Raw genomic sequence first — 17,034 nt, 5'->3', positions numbered from 1 at the left:
GTATATATATTTATATACTCAACCGCAAAAATATGAACCTTCGATGAGTATTTTTAAAATTCTTAATATAGCAAATTTCTATTTAACTCCTTCAAAAATTCTTAATATTTTTTTATTGATATCTATTCTTGCGGTATTTATTATTAGGTAAATTTTATCGGATATGAAAAGTAAAGACACATTCACTTACTATGATATTATACAATCAATAAACATTTTTTTAATTTGTGAAGCGTAAATAGATCGAGGAAAATATAGCCGTCATAATCTTTTCAATATTGAGAAATGTTGAGCAATTGCTGTCGCATTCTATATTATTAAAATAATTTAAAGTACAATCTGAAAAAAGAATATATTTAAGTAAATATTGCAAAAATAATTTTTTAGATAAAATCTAAATTTTCTAATTGCGTTTATAGACTTGTTAAAGATCTTTTTCTGGAAAGCAGGTTTAATAGGTGATATCATCCTCCATCATCAAATTTCAATTTAAACTTTGATTCTCTCTTATATAAATCAGTATTTGCTTAACGGATATAATGTCGTGTCCATGACTTATACGTTTAATACAGCAGTGTGTAATGTTAAATTATATTATTTAATGGCACGTGTGGAAATAATTAAAGGTTAAATCAATTAGATAACATTATAATACAAGTCTATTTATTATTGTTATAATCGAATTGTAAGTGATAGTTTATTGATATATCTGACAAGCTCGTTATAATGCATTGCACTGCAAAAACATCTTAGATTAGCAAAATAACCTTTTAAAACGAATATAAAATACAAATTCTTCTCTTTAAAAGACATTAAAAAATTATTAAAAGATAAAAACCAAAATCGAATATTGTCCGATTAAGAAATTCGGTAATTATGACAATAAAAATTCTCTAATCGCTTTCAATATAATTTTGAATGTGAAACGTGAGTTTTGTCATGATTATCAAATTTAGCTTGTGAATCTCATTTTGGTGGAATGTCATTAAATATATAGCGGATAAAAATATCGTCTGTATCCTTTTTCTTGACATCTTTATAAGTTACACTCATAATTAATTTGATTAAGAGAACCAGTTTCTAAATGAACGTATATAGCTTGAGCTGTATATAAGCTCGTCAGTTAAAAAAACTCTGCATAGACATGTTTTTACCATCATAATCGTTTTCGTCGCGTGACTAATTTGCATTATTAATGGAAATCCAAGCGGTTCTAGATGTGTATAATGACTATATGTATTTGATCTAATTATCAATGAGATATGAATGAAATTATATTAATTGCTATTTTGATAAGCTGTCCTGCGGAGTTGTAACGCATTAGAAATTATTTCCAAAAATCTAAGAACGGTATTCATATATTTAAGATCATCTTAAGTAAAGTTTTAAGAAATCATAAATCATAATTAAATATAATAAATAATAAAAGAACCGTATTAACATCTTAAGACATTATTTAGGACTCTCTTGAAATAAGAACCGACTATGAAAATACCAGTCTGGCACATAAATTTTTGCCACATAATAATAAGTTGTTTATTGTGATTTAGTAATTTTTATATATTTTTAATAATCCATATGTTGACCGACCCATTTAATAATCCATACTCTCGACCCATACCCAGCAATTTGATTTTAACTTTCATAGTTGATTTTTTTATTAAATTTAAATTTATTAAAATTAAATGCATTTTAAGAAAATGAATAGGTAGTAGGATTCGCCTATCTAAAAAAACTTGGTAATGTTGAAAATTGTAATGTTGAAATTGTACAAGGATGCCAGTATTCAGTTGTTTGTTGCAAGGACGAATAAACGTCATGCCCGTACTTTCAGCGACTATATTACAAATTGTGTAAGATTTTATACAAATAAAAAATTTAGAATTTTTCATATTTTATATCTTTTTGACATTAATTTCAGTGTAAGTATAAAGACTTTTATTTTTATTTTTATTTTTTTTCTGAAGTACATATCTTCAGGTATTATCTAAAAGAATTTTTTTTATTTACTTGTATAAAAGTTATAAATTTTTTAATCAATATTATGGTTATATAATATTTTCAAAAAAACTTACATTTAAATTTGTAAAAAATATATAAAATATATAATTGAACTTCTATTATAGTAAAAACTTGTTAAAGGTTTCAGAAATATACAAGAATTCTTTCAGATTTTTATATAATCCGAAACGAGATAAAAATCTGCTGTAAATTGCAGACTGTAATCGAAAATTTCATATTGTCGGTAGAGAGATAAATACAAGGATCACGAAAATACAGAATATAGCGCAAAACACATTTAATTTATATTTTAATTTAAATTATAAAAATACGTATATACGGATTCCTGGATTTAATATTTCCGAATGGCATAGTAGTTTACTAACAATTTTCCACTAAAAGTATGTCGAAATGTCGACATATCTTTCGTGAGGTGATTTCCTATATTGAAATCTTTAAGACTTATATTATGTCATGTTGTAAGTAGTGTAGTCACGTTCGTCCGTGCAATGCGTACGATACTATCATTAAAAATCGTTCTCGAACATTGTGTATGTCAAAATATTGACAGTTCTTTTTTTGATATCTCATAAATTTTGATAATATCTGTTACTTAACATTAGAACTGTTGGTGATCGACTTTTTTTTACTTCACTAATTAATAATTTCAATTTTTTTTCATGGTTTAGGCATACTTACAGTAAAAAATTATTGAAAATATGTGGATATAATATAAACAATTCTAATTATACAAATAATATTAAAACAATTTTTCAATAACCGAAACAAGAAATAGGAAATTATCAAATTCATCTTCGATAGTTTTAGCGAGATATCATCGGCGGTTTTAGTATTAAAAATTATGACTAAATCTACAAAAAAATATAAGAAGTAAATATAAAAATATGAATTTAACACGTTTAATACATGATAATTCTCACCATGTTAATGTTGATATAAAAATCATAATGTGGATGTAATACCGTAAGTTTTAATGATGATGTTTCAACACCGATACGGTGAAAATTATAAACATCGCATGTATGACCACATGTTAAGTTCACACTCATTTTTTTAGAGTATTCATATATAATTATCATGTTTTTCTTCAATTTTCTTCAATTGATCAATGAAGTAAAAAGATAATCGATTAGCATAAATAAGAAATTGATTTAGTTGTAAAATAAAATAATCATGTATAATTTAAAGAATTTATAAAAAATGGGGTTTATCAGTAGTTTCCGAGAAACTGATATAATAATTTGATAATTTCCTATTTCTTGTTTCGGTTAGTGAAAAATTGTTTTAGTATTATTTGTATAATTAGAATTAAAGTATATACCTATATCAATACAGTAATTAAGGTCAATACGTTTTCTGCGGACGCATGCATTCCTTGCCGCTCGAATTCGATACGTCGATAAAGAATTCTCCGTTGGGATACTCTTGATTATACTCATGCAAGTCGATCAGATCGCAGACGCAGTATTATATTATATTTATTGAAGACAAAGAAATTCTTCTTCTGTCGAGACTTAGTCGTTTGGACATTCTCAGAATCGAAAAAAGACAGTCGATACTCTGAATGTTATGTATTTGTGTGTATCAACGTGATCGGCATTCGTGCGATACGCACTTGAAATAAATGCATATAGATAGGTTTCGATTTATAAAAGTGCGATTACACGTTTTTCAAACTCACAAAGGAAATTAGTATTCACAGATACATTGCTATATTAATCTACGTAGAAACTCTCGATATAACTCCCCACCATAAATTTCGATGAATCGTTAAAATTGACTATTAGTATTCAGGAGATATGTGTATTTACTCTATTCCATGTGCCTGATCAAAGGTTAATAGTATTTTGTCAATTAAGAGAGTCTAGTGCGTGTGAAGGTGTAAATTTTGATTACCGCGAGTGGATTTTACAGTTAACGACTAATGTTTGAAAAATGAAGTCAACGCTTGCGCTACAAATGACAATATACACCACGTCGGTGCAACCTGTCATCAACAAATCTAAAATTATTTATCCGTTTATCACGTGAGCATGATTAAAAATGTACCGTTTACGAAAATCGCTTGTTTATTCGTTTATCTTTTACTTAATTCAAGATTTGTCCGCGATTTGGTTTAATATTTAAATTAAATTAAAATATATTTGCATTAAAACGGTCTCTGGGTATACCCAAAGAAAAGGTTGCTTCGATTAAAAAAAATTTTTTTGTACAGTTAAACAAAAAATGTTTTTGATTTATAGTATTTAACAGTAAAATATCTATCTCATATTTCATAATGAATTCGTAATAAATTGTGAAATTTAGTTTGAAATTATCTAACATTTCGCCATACTTTCTAACAATAAAATTGTATTTTGTAAAAATTAACATAAAAACATCAAAAAACAATAATTATTCATTTCATTTGTTTGAAAAACGACAGAACATTGACGATTTCAATTTCACTAATTGATACACCTAGAGAAAAGGTTACTTCGATTTTCTTTGCTATACGGTTAAAGAAAAAATTTTTTTTATTTATAAAAAAATTTCTTTAATTTAAATATTATTTTTTAAATTAAATAAAATTTATTTGATTTAAAGAAATTAGGTTCAAATCCAAGAAATCATTTGAAAGTCACTTATTGAATTTGAACATAATTTCTTTAGATAATTTCAAACTAAATTTCACAACTTGTTACGAATTCCTTACGAAATAGATATTCTATTGTTTTTTGTAAGAATAGAACGTTTAATAGCTCTATCACTTACCATAGTGCGGATTCGTGTGATGCACTTCCGGCCTGTCGTCACTCCATATAACTTTCTCGGTGTCGATCGTATAATTACCGAGGCTATTGATCAGCTCGACGAAAGTGAAGTTCTTAGTCGTGTCGGTCTTGTTACGCGAAAGCACGCGTAGTATATCCTCCTCCTCAAAGGTACCGAGACTGCTCGAGGATGTTAAGATTTCCACCGGTGACTCGGCACGCGACAGACCGATCAGACTGAAAATTGCCCAAATCCTCACAAATGTCCCCATTTCGCCCCTCCAACAGATATGAGCGAAGAAGTGTCACGCAGGTTTAATTCTTTCGTATCGCGATCGTTGGTTTCTTTAGATATTGATATTAATACTTGGATGATCGATCATGGATCACGTTCGCATTTGTGCGATCGTCATTGGGAAATTTCACTGTAGCCTCGGTGGGAATTATTCGAGATATCGAAGACGCTCTCTCTCCCGAGTCTCTCGGCCGGTCGAAGGAACGACACGGGCTATATCGAATATATTCACGATCTCTGAATTATCCGGCTGTTCGAACGCGAGCTTTACGAGTGATCGCGGCTCGATCGTAGAACGACGAAGTCACCTGTGCCACCTTGCCGATAGGGAGGCCGAGAAGAGGGGTGGATACCATACCGCACGCACGTCGTCCGCTCCCACTCTTCCATTTCGAGGACCTTGCGTCGAAAAAAATAATGTGAATAGATGTAACTGCGAGCACAGAAGTTGTTTACGGACCGATGAAATGCCGCGCTGTGTTTAATGGTGTTTGAGAAGGCGAAAGAATAGGTCTTTTCACATTGCTTGCACTTTTTCGTATTCGGTGTCTTCGCTTTCTCTTTCTCTTCAACGTCCAAATATATATTTATTTCTTTTTAAGTGCAAATTTTTTGGGGGATTTCAAGCAGCAGAGGTAATGAAATATTTATACCAAAATTCCGGGAATTCCGTTGGTTGAACATTTGAAATTCTGTTCGATCATCACTCAGGAATATATTAAGTCACATTTTTCGCCTGATTTATTTATTCACGCGATAACATCTATTAAAATAAATAACACATCAAAAAAATAATAAAATAGAATCAATATTAATTAAATTAAAATATAATATAATATAATATTTCCAGGAACATCTATTTGAAATTCGAATCTGCGAATATGTTAAGTCACATTTTTCAACTAATTTTTTACCCACGCGAGAATACTTACATATATATTAAGAAAAAGAAAAAATTTGGCATTTTTTGCTCTTGATACAGCTAAAGAAAGAAATTCCCAAGAATCTCCCTGTGACTAAATGAATTAAATGACGTATAATATTTTAAAAGATAACTTTTTCATGGCCGCGTAAGAACACTTGTTAAAAAGAGGGGATTATTTATAAAAAAGAGAAAAACTTGGCATTATGAGAGTTTTATAGATATTGCTAAAGAAAGAAATTCCCGAGGATCTCTCTGTGACTAAAAGAATTGAACATATAATATTTTAATTTTTTTAGAAATTTAAAATATCAACCATTAACGTTATCACTGCAATTATTTATACGATTGCTCTGAAGAGATTGCACATTTGCCATGATTCACGTATTAAAAAAAGAAATTTCTGCGTGTTGCAAAAGTAACGTTGTACTCCAACTTGAAAGTGTACGCGTGCGAGAACATCGAAGATGACGAATTCAAGGTCAACGTGAGAAAGTGAATCGTATATTTGAGGATAGAGAAATTAGAAAGAATATAAAAGAATACATCGTGGTTTGTAAACAACTTCGATAAAAGGGAAAATTACGCTGCCCCATTACTGCATTGTAGAATCAAACGAGCACCATACGTTCCATCATAACGACGTGCTGTTGCAAAGACGCATTTAGATTCGATGTTCTATGCGGTGGCAATCAATTAGGATTCGACGACGGTTTAGTTGGTCATTCATAAGCAAGACGGTGCTGATGACTCGAAATCAGCTTACAATTAAAGTTATCCTTGAGACTTTCCGTTATTGGATTTGTTAACTGAACAATTTCTGTTCTTAACAGTTACGGCCTTGAAAACGGAGATTACCATCCAAGACCATTTCATTATGTAAGATATAAGAAACTGTAATTACCAGACCTTTAGTTTTTAGAAAAAAAACATATTTCATCTTACGAAATTATTTTGGCGAAATTATAAGTGTTTTTTTATTTCATAAACCATCTTATGTAAAAAAAGTCTTATATGGTCTTAACAAAAAAAGATTCTTTTTGTCAATTACTCGAATTATGCTGCTTTCGCTATTTATCGAGCGTAAATTTATATAAATATTTATCGGCGAAATTGTAATACATCTTTGCGAAAATTCTGACGCACGATAATATTATTTGTATAAATAATAAATATTGTAATATATATTGTATAAATAATAAATCATTTAATTTTGCAAATAAAATGTAAAAGGCGGTTAATCATTTTTTTTCTTTCGAGTACATTTTTTTTTCTTCCGGTACACGTTCACCTTGCCTTTCTTTCGTAGTTTCAACTAATCCGAGGTCAGTTCATGCGCGTACAGCAATCTGACTATCATTGTACTAGAAAATATGTTGCAATATCTCAGAATTATTAACATATTAGACTGTCACAAGTTGATTATTCTTGCTTAAGAAATTATTGTATGCAAAACCCCATTTTATTGTGCAATAGCATTGAAACTTAATATCGGAGTCATGTTCAATCAGAAATGTGGATCGATCGACGTTGAATTAGTATTGATCGACTAATCATTTCTGGCTGAGTCACTGTTCACGATCTATTTTAAGAGATATTTAATTAATTGCGTTATTGTTATTCCCGCAAGAATGGCTTGTGTCTGTGTCCAACTATTATTAGCGATTAAGTCGATTCGAAATTATCGAGATTAAAATACTCGTCGGTTAGAAATTATTTGAGATAGTAGTAATAAGAAGATAGTAGCGAAAATTAAAGATTTAATTTGATATTAATTTAACTTGGAGGGAATTATTATTTCAGTGAATTTGATTGTGTTGTAAGTCCAAAAGTAATTGACGCGCAGTTATATATCTGAAATTTTATTTAAAATACATATACATGTATTATTTCAATATCTAACTTTGACCATAGATACTTTTCTTACTTAGTTATGTTAGTTATAATATTTATAAATAGTCCTGTTTTTAATTTTAATATTGTTAATATTTCTATAATCGAGAATCATGAATATGCAACAAAATTTCATCACACTCGTGAGAATGATTGCAAATTTATCACGTCCATCCATTAAAAAATACTAGCCAAGTATAAAGATCATCTTGAAGACAATCGATTCTGTGACTTTGTTACACGGGGATTAGACTATCCTACGTTAGTTAATTCAGTTTTTGATCATCGCTCATTAATGCACACCTTCGTTCTTTATCTGAAAATTAATCACTGAGAATTCAAGTTTCATCATTTTGTAAATCTGACCTGGGCTCTTCAGTATGATCTTTGCAAGATTAATATATGCCATGTAAAGATACCTAACGAGATTTTTCTTTTAAATTCTTTTCCTTTTGCATATTAATATTTATGTTTGCGTTTATATACATGCGTTCGGTTAACTTACAAGGGTGTAAGTGTCGCCAATTTGAAAGTCTAATTAATTCTCAATACGTTGTATTATCGCACTATGTATTTACGCAGACATTTTTTAATCGAGATGCTATAACCCAATTCAGAGTAAAGAAACTCAGCCATCATTTGCAAAATCTCTTACTGTGTATTATTAATGAATTGATTATATATCATTTCTTATTCGAAGTAAAATGTACGTTTTAACAATTGTCGAGAACTTTAAATTTCGTACAGTCTCCTTTTTATTATTATTATATATAAAGTTTAAAATATTTTAAATATTGCAAAATCAATTATTTAGTATTAATTAGCAAAACAAATTATTTGATTTGTTTATTATAATTTATATATTTTCTGACTGAAAAGCTAAATGTGTTTTTGTTATGTTTTTGCAATGCTCAAATACAATTAATAAACGAATAATTTAATGATAATTAATTTAGTTTTTTTTTCAAAAAATTAAAATGAATATGTTATTAGAGACTTGTATTTGTTAAGTCTTGTTCAAATCGATTCAAAGTAAAGTTCATTGCATGAGTCTCTACGCACTTGTGTAAAATAATTTCAAAGTCGTACGCGCGCATGTATGTTTAATCGTAGCTCAAGCACTCTCCTAGGTAGACATGTCAATCGTAATAGTGACACTGGGTCGGGGACTCTCACAAATTGCATTCCTTACCGTGTTCTTGTTGCAACATTCGCGACATTTGTCACGTTACTGGTTTCTCATCAATAACGGCGTCTTGCTTTTTTAAAAAAGAAGCAATGCGCGCGCGTTTTATTAACGCATCATTTTTACGATATTAATTAATTTTCTCGCTACATTATTTGCGACTGTCATCACAAAAATCTTTGATAAAAAATCGCAAAGTTATATAGTAAAAAAGATCGAAGGTTTGTTCGAAAATTTTATTATTAATTTGTCACAGATTGAAAAAATCGCTCCTCTTGAATTTATGCTAAATATGTATTGCTTCATACTAGCAACTATCATTATGAAAATCATAAAATTCAACGCAGTTCGATACATACTAAAAATGATTAATTGCGTGAGGAATTTTATTATTAAACGCGAACTTGATGTCTATCCTTGAATAATATTTTATTATTACGCTCGTATTATATTTTACATATTTTATATCTATAGAGGAAAGGCTCCTGTTATGATACCGAGTTCATTTTGGATAAATATTAGAAGTATTAGGTGTACAACTTTGCTTCCGCCGTTTTCCTATAGATGGCTTTAGCGGTAAGTGGTGGTCGAAATAAGTAGATCATAGACGTCATACAATAAACTTGGGTATCTGTCAACATAACCCCATAGAAACATTAGTCGATTTGTTTTTTAGTTTAGTCGATTAGTCTGCATCATAAAGTTATTCTCAATTGAAAATGTCAGTTTACGAGCCAAATTCTCGTCATTTGCGGGAGGTTTTAATTTTTTGCTTCAATATGAAGAAATCTACGGCTGAGGCTCATCGAATGCTCTCAAATACTTATGGTGAGGCCGCTATTAGTGAAAGAACGTGTCGTGAGTGGTTTCAACGCTTCAAGAACGGTGATTTTGACGTCCAAGGTCATGCTCTGTATTTGGTGGGACCAGCTCGGCGTAGTGTATTATGAACTGTTAAAACCAACTGAAACAATCACAGGCGATCGGTATCGAACGCAATTGATGCGTTTGAGCCGAGCAAAGACAAATGGCCGCAATACAACGAGAGACACGATAAAGTGATTTTGCAGCATGACAATGCTCGACCCCATGTTGCGAAAGTGGTCAAGACATACTTGGAAACGTTGAAATGGGAAGTCCTACCCCACCCGCCGTATTCTCCAGACGTTGCTCCCTCTGACTATCACTTGTTTCGCAATCAATGGCACACGGCCTGGCTGACCAGCACTTCCGGTCTTATGAAGAAGTAAAAAATTGGATCGATTCGTGGATAGCCTCAAAAGATGACCAGTTTTTTCGACGCGGGATTCGTACGCTACCCGAAAGATGGGAGAAAGTAGTGACCAGCGATGGACAATACTTTGAATCATAAATGTATAACCAGTTTTTTACAATAAAACCTCGAATTTCGGAAAAAAAACGGCAGAAGCAAAGTTGTACACCTAATATATGAACAGAATTTAAAAAAATAATAAAAAGGTCATTTTGAAGGGTCATTTTAATAAGATTTAAGATAACATTATATAAAATTTAATTTAAATTCCATTTTTCCTGAAAATTAAAGAAATGTAAAGGAGCAAATCAAAAAATTGTGCTCCTAATATGAGATGCCCCGAGAAATCGATAGTAAAACACAAAGTATATCAGTATTACAATTTAAAAACTTTATTTCATGTTTCTAAAATGCAAATACAGCCAGCGTGCGTGAAAAATAAGCATGCGATAGATTATACTCGGAATTCGTTCTTCAACTTCGAGTAGTTGGAATCAAGCATTGTAGAAATAGGTACTCGATTCCGACATTGTCCTTTTTATTATTGTACAATAACATTTACTCTTTAGTAACAATTTTCACTATAACATAGAAGCATAATTATTTCATATTAGAAATATCCTGGGTATCTCATATTACGATATCTCATATTTCCATGCCTTATGGTTTTACGATCAAATCTAACTTCTGTAATTAAACAATTCAACATAACCCGTATTTTTCTATTAGTACGACTTTATTCTATCACTACATGAAGAATTTATTGCCAAATATTTGTTAAATAACAAACGAGATTTAAAGGCTCATCTCAATGAAAGTTGAAGACATCCAAATTCTAAAATCTTTTTTTACAATGACTACAGGCATGATTTAATATGAATTTTCTACTAAATAGTTTTCAATCTAAGAGCAATAAATTCAATCTAACCAATAGATAGTGTTTATTACTTTAGCAGAAACGCCGCTATCTTATATTAAACGCCTATCTCATAATAGGAAGCTTTCCTCTACAAGTAAATCGAATTCCAAAATTTTAATTTCTTGACAGACGATAATAAAAATGCACGAATAAAAATTTCTTGATACAATAAAAAATGAATACGATAAAAAATTAATTAATAAAAACAGATTAATAAAAACAGATTTATATTTTTGCAATTATAATTTGGCAATTTATGATTATAATGCAATAGTTGTGCAATATTTAGACATAATAAGTTAAAAGTATCTGTTAAGCAATATAAAATCATCTGAACCGTAAAATTTTTAAAATTTCCGTAAAAATTTTTAAAATTTTCAACACTCATTAATTATCGTAATCTTCGTAATGTAATTAAAAATACGCATTCGTAATTAAAAAGTTTTAATATGTATTCATCGTTGTCTTCTAGTATTTTTAGGGATCAGCTTTTGTCTGTGTCGCGTCACGCATCCTCACGTCCATGCCATTCTCTCTTCAATAAATCTGAATCGTCTTTATATGACAGATTTGACTGCTGTCATAAATACTCGCAATGTCATTGTAGGTACATCATCTCTACTTGATGTGACAATTATGTCAAATATATTTTCGGATAAATGCATTGTAACCAGAGAATTAGACGCGCTGTTGATTTACTCCATTGCAATTGTTTGGAAATCTTTCTTAATTTAAGAGAGAGATCTCTCTTTGAGTTTCATTTCTTGTTTCCTTTCAGTTATTTTTACTTCTATTTTTTGAAAGATTATATCATACAAAAATATATATGGAATAATTGTCTCTAAGTCTGATATCTAGATTAAGTAGAAGGTTAGGTAAGAAAATTAAAATTTACTCTTCTATCGATTTAATTAAGAAAAAGATAAAATGGGTAAATTTTTTAACGTATATGTGTGATACGATTTATTAAATTAATAAATAAACTCATAATAATTTATTGTAATTATATTAAATATAAAATGCGTCGTAATTCTCTTATTCTCAAACTGGATATTTTAATTACATTCAATGGATGGGGGGATTAGTAATTGTTGTGTGTGAGCGCGTAACAATTACGAATCGATAAGTGCAAAAATAATTTATCTTATACTATTCACGTGGGCGGATCGCGTGACATATTACATACATCATGAGCAAGTACGTGCTAGCAAACGAAACGCGTACGCGGCTAAACCCGCACATTACTTCCGCTTTATCATAATCTTTATTAATGACTGCATGACGGGCGGTCCTTTATTATCACGGCGGGTAATTCCATCTTTTCCTCGCGATTCTTGTTACATACCGATTTGTCCGAAGTAAAGATATTAGCATGATTGTGATTACACTATTATGTCATTAATAGAAATTGCTAAACATCAAGAATATTTTTATAAACACAGAGATTATTCTGTGTTTTTGACGAGGAAATGTTTATTTTCAGTAAAGATTGCATGTCGCTTTATACCTATCGTCAATCTTATAGAAATTATAGATAATCGAACGAATAAGTAAATAATTTATTTTTACACACATGTAGTTTCTTAATATATAATATACCATTATAATAGACGGAAAGGATGATTTTGCTGAAATATCTAAAAATTTAATTAAATGCAGATCTAATAATTTTGTTTGGATCATCAAAATAATTATGGAAGACGCTTAAATTGGTTGCAGTTATTTTGATAGTCAAATAAAATTATTTTCAGCTAAATTTTTGTAGTTAAATTTTTAGACGCAAAATCATTCTTTGCATGAGACTATTCTTTTTAACTGAACTTTGTTTTTTTTTGTCTATGATTCATCCTTCATTCTCTTTTCCTTAACATGAAAAAAAGAGAAAAGATGGACCATATAAGAAGTTGAGCTAAAAAAAGAATAGAGACTAATAAACTTGGAAACTGTGCATGCTCGTCTCATTATTTATTTAACTAACATTTAACTAACATTTTCAAAAGAGGAGTTTCGAGTTCACCTTGCCAATCAATATCCATGGTACGCGCGCTGACGAATCGATCACTTGATAACGGAAAAAAGAAAGTGAGAATAATTTAATCGACGATCAACGCAATATGCTTAGCGTTCGTTTCGTTTCGTGACACACACACGTCACTCATTCAAATGAAAGACCTTCTCTCGAATCTCGTTTTGCGCGAGGCGCAAACAGGACAAATACATTGAACTTCGCGGTTGGACTGTTAAAAAAAAAAATAATACCACGTGTGTTTTCACGTCGACCACAAGGACCTCGATGAAGAGATTGATGACAGGATGTTGCAAGCTCTTCACCGCAAATATGCATGACGATAGTAACAGACTTTATTGCTTTCGTTTCTCTCTTCCTCTTTCTTTCTCTCGATTTCGACATTGCGTTATGTCCTATTTTTTATGAGTGTGCCTATGATGTGTGCATCACTTATTTACTAGCTAAATCAGATTCGAGGGGACTGAAGAAAGCCATTTCCGAAAAAATAAAGACCTTATAATTTGACAGAGATGCGGCAAGAATTACATGATCATGATATTTGCTGATTAACTGGAGTGAAATTTATTTCCTTGTTTTATGCCTAATGAACGATAAAGACAAAAGAGTTGATTATTATATCATTCTATTTTTATTAGACGTAAAACAAGAATAGAATACGATTTTTATTGCAGCCAATTAGCAACCATCATGACGTGACTTTTGGCACATTTCTATTATATTATAAGAGAGATTTGTTCATGTTGCTTAAAATTTAAAAAAATTTTTGAATTTGAAACAGATATAGATATGTATATTTGGACTTTGAAAAGAGAGAAAGTTCTATAAAATTAGCAGGATCAAATCAATAGAATCAAATCGGACTTATCGGAATTTTTAGTACTCATTTTGTATTAAATTGTATTATTAATGATAATTTTGTACGTGCTATTTCGGAAAAAACATGGCGATGCTAGCTTAACATTAAGCTGGCAGGATCAATTCAAAATAAAAGAAAAGAAGAAAAATAATATCAGAAATCAATACGATTGAATTTGTACTATTTTTTACTACCAAAAACAATTCTATATTGTGTCATTTCCAAGAAAACAGTGGCGCTGCTAATTTAAGATTTAAGCTGGCAGGAAAATTTCAAAGTGAAATTCGAATGGACTGTACAATTAAAAAATTCGAGTTCCATTTTGAAATTTTCAGGATTGCAATGGGAATATGATATTTTTACAAAATTTTTTAATTGGTGAGTCAATGAAAAATATTGATAAAAATTGTAAACAAATGGAAAATGATTTATTTATATGAAAATGATAAATTAAAAATAATCCATCCATGGAATTTACGATCTTTAAAATCGATTTCTTGCATTTTTTTGTACGACTAATGGGTTTCGACGATATAATAATTTAAATGTTCGCATGAGCGATATTTTTTCATGAATTTTTGCAACTTACATGCGTTAATAAAATTAACACAAAAATCGATTTTTGTCATTTTTTTCGCGAAACATGAAATCTCATATTTTTATCTGTAGAATATGTTAGCAAATTAAAAAAAAATAAAATAAAATGACAATGTTTCAAAGGTGCCCGGTTTGACGTGGAATACCTCAAAGATTATAAGTATTATAATTACTTACAATCTAATGAGGTAAATAATAAAGGAATTTTAAATAATAAAGAAATAATAAATTTAAGGAGAAAACATGTAAAATATTAACTTATTTTCAATAGTATAAATTAGTAAATAGTAAATTAGTAAATAGTACAAACTCAATTGTGTTAATTTTTGCCCTTGTGTTGTTTTTTTTATGATCCTGCCAACTTAAATCTTAAATTAGCAGCGCTACTGTTTTTCTTGGAAATGATATACATAATATACAATTATTCTTGACAGTACAAAATAGTATAAATTCAATTGTATTTATTTCTGATATTATTTTCTTCTTTTCTTTTATTTTGAATTGACCCAGCTTAATATTAAGCTAGCATTGCCACGATTTTTTTCGAAATGGCACGCGGTACAAAATTATCATTAATGGTACAGTTTAGTACAAAATGAGTACTAAAAATTCCGATAAGTCTCATTTAATTCTGCTGATTTAGTCCTGCTAGCTTTATAGAGCTGGAAGCTTTATAGAGCTGAAAGATGTAGAGTAGTAGAGCAAAAAGTACAAGCAACGCGAATAGGATTTTTACCTAGAGGTAAGGGTTGTTATAAAGAAAGAAAAAGAAAAAAATTCTATTTTTTATTTCTCCACGATAGATTTTTTGAATGGAAGGCAAGGTGTTCCTGTTTCGCGTCACGCTTCTTTTTCGCATATTTATGGAGCTAGTACATTCAAATGCGATTCGCGGACGTGAGTCGAATTCTGCGTAGGTATTACATAAATTTCGTGCATGAAAATCAGAACAAGTTTCACCAAATTCGCATTCGAGGAGTGTCGCGTTGCAGCGAGGGAAATTCGCGGACGCGAAGTCGAGTGACTTGTACGTTTCTAATATGAGTCGCGTGAACATGCATGTAATACGGCGGATTCATTTGTTCAACTGGTTAATCGACTTTCATTCTGATTACGATTTTCATCATGGAAAGCGTTTTTGTGCGCCCATTCAGTTCGAATATTTTGTTCCATTAAAAGTGATCTTCTCGCTTCATTCGCTTCTTAATTAAGCATAAGTTTCCAGCATTCCGTATTATTTAGGGGCTTTAGGGAGTTAGACACAATGAAAAGCACAGGCAATAGGAACAGAGAATAACGGATTTCATCTACTAGAAATCGTGTATTACACCTACACTGTAATACACGATTTAGTCTGAGACACAATCAAAAAGCACAGGTAATAGAAACATGAAATACAGCAGATTTCAATCTACCTGCAGAAATCGTGTTACACACACAGCATAATATACAATTTTTGACATGGCTTGACATCTGTATTTTCTGTTTCTATAAAAGAAATGAGTTTGCTAAAGTATTTAAAAATTCAGTTAAATATAAATCTGAAAATAAATTTGATATTTTATCCACCAGTTTGAGCATCCCACATATAATTATATTCGATTGTATAACAAAATTATTTTCAAATTTGTATATTGTTAAATTTTTTCCTGTTCTCCAAAACTTCATTTTTGCTAGCCAATGCAATCTGATTTAAATATTTATAATTTTATAATATTTATAATTTTATATTTATAATTTTAAAGAGCAGAATCAGATTTCCTCCAATATTTTTTAAGCAATTAAAAGATATTCTGCTAAAAGAATGATATGTTATTACACTGTTACTACACTATTCAAGCATATATAACACTGTTCCAACAAGAATGGAATCAGTATTTATATTCTTATTAATCAAAACAAATAGTATATTTCTCAAGTATTTATATTATTCTATCTGTAAATTCAAGAATATACGCTTGCTCGATCTCTTCACCTGAAACGTTGACTGCACGTTAAAAATAAATTCTTTTCCATCAGATTACGATCAGGCAGCGTTTTATTTTTTATCGAATTTCACGGGCGCCGCAAGAGTTTCGGAAGACTATCCCGGCCGGGGGTGGTTCTCGCATTCTTGTTTGAACTCCGATGCAACCCTCGATGCACAGCACCAGCGAGGTCGCTCGGTCGTTTCCGTCAACTCTCGGCCACGACCGGCATGCGTCCGGCAACCAGCGCCGTGACCTGTCGGCAGACTACCAAAGCAGACCAAAGTTAAGTCAGACGCCGATAATCGGGAAACGATGTCAC

The 17,034-nt window shown here is 30.5% G+C and overlaps 1 protein-coding gene across 2 annotated transcripts in view; it reads right to left on the bottom strand.

Annotated features, from left to right (window-relative positions):
- Positions 1 to 5,327, bottom strand: part of LOC108685095 (nose resistant to fluoxetine protein 6) — a 19,546-nt gene extending 14,219 nt beyond the window's left edge. For both annotated transcript variants that reach the window (XM_018189737.1, XM_018189745.1), the window contains exon 1: positions 4,777 to 5,327. In XM_018189737.1, coding sequence (XP_018045226.1) covers positions 4,777 to 5,047 — 271 coding nt within the window. In that variant the 5' untranslated portion in view covers positions 5,048 to 5,327. The remainder of the gene's footprint in view (positions 1 to 4,776) is intronic.
- Positions 5,328 to 17,034: the final 11,707 nt, after the last annotated feature.

The sequence above is a fragment of the Atta colombica genome, unplaced genomic scaffold (assembly GCF_001594045.1).
Source record: "Atta colombica isolate Treedump-2 unplaced genomic scaffold, Acol1.0 scaffold100, whole genome shotgun sequence".
In the NCBI taxonomy this organism is placed as follows: domain Eukaryota; kingdom Metazoa; phylum Arthropoda; class Insecta; order Hymenoptera; family Formicidae; genus Atta; species Atta colombica.
This window is presented reverse-complemented; position numbering and strand designations above follow the sequence as displayed.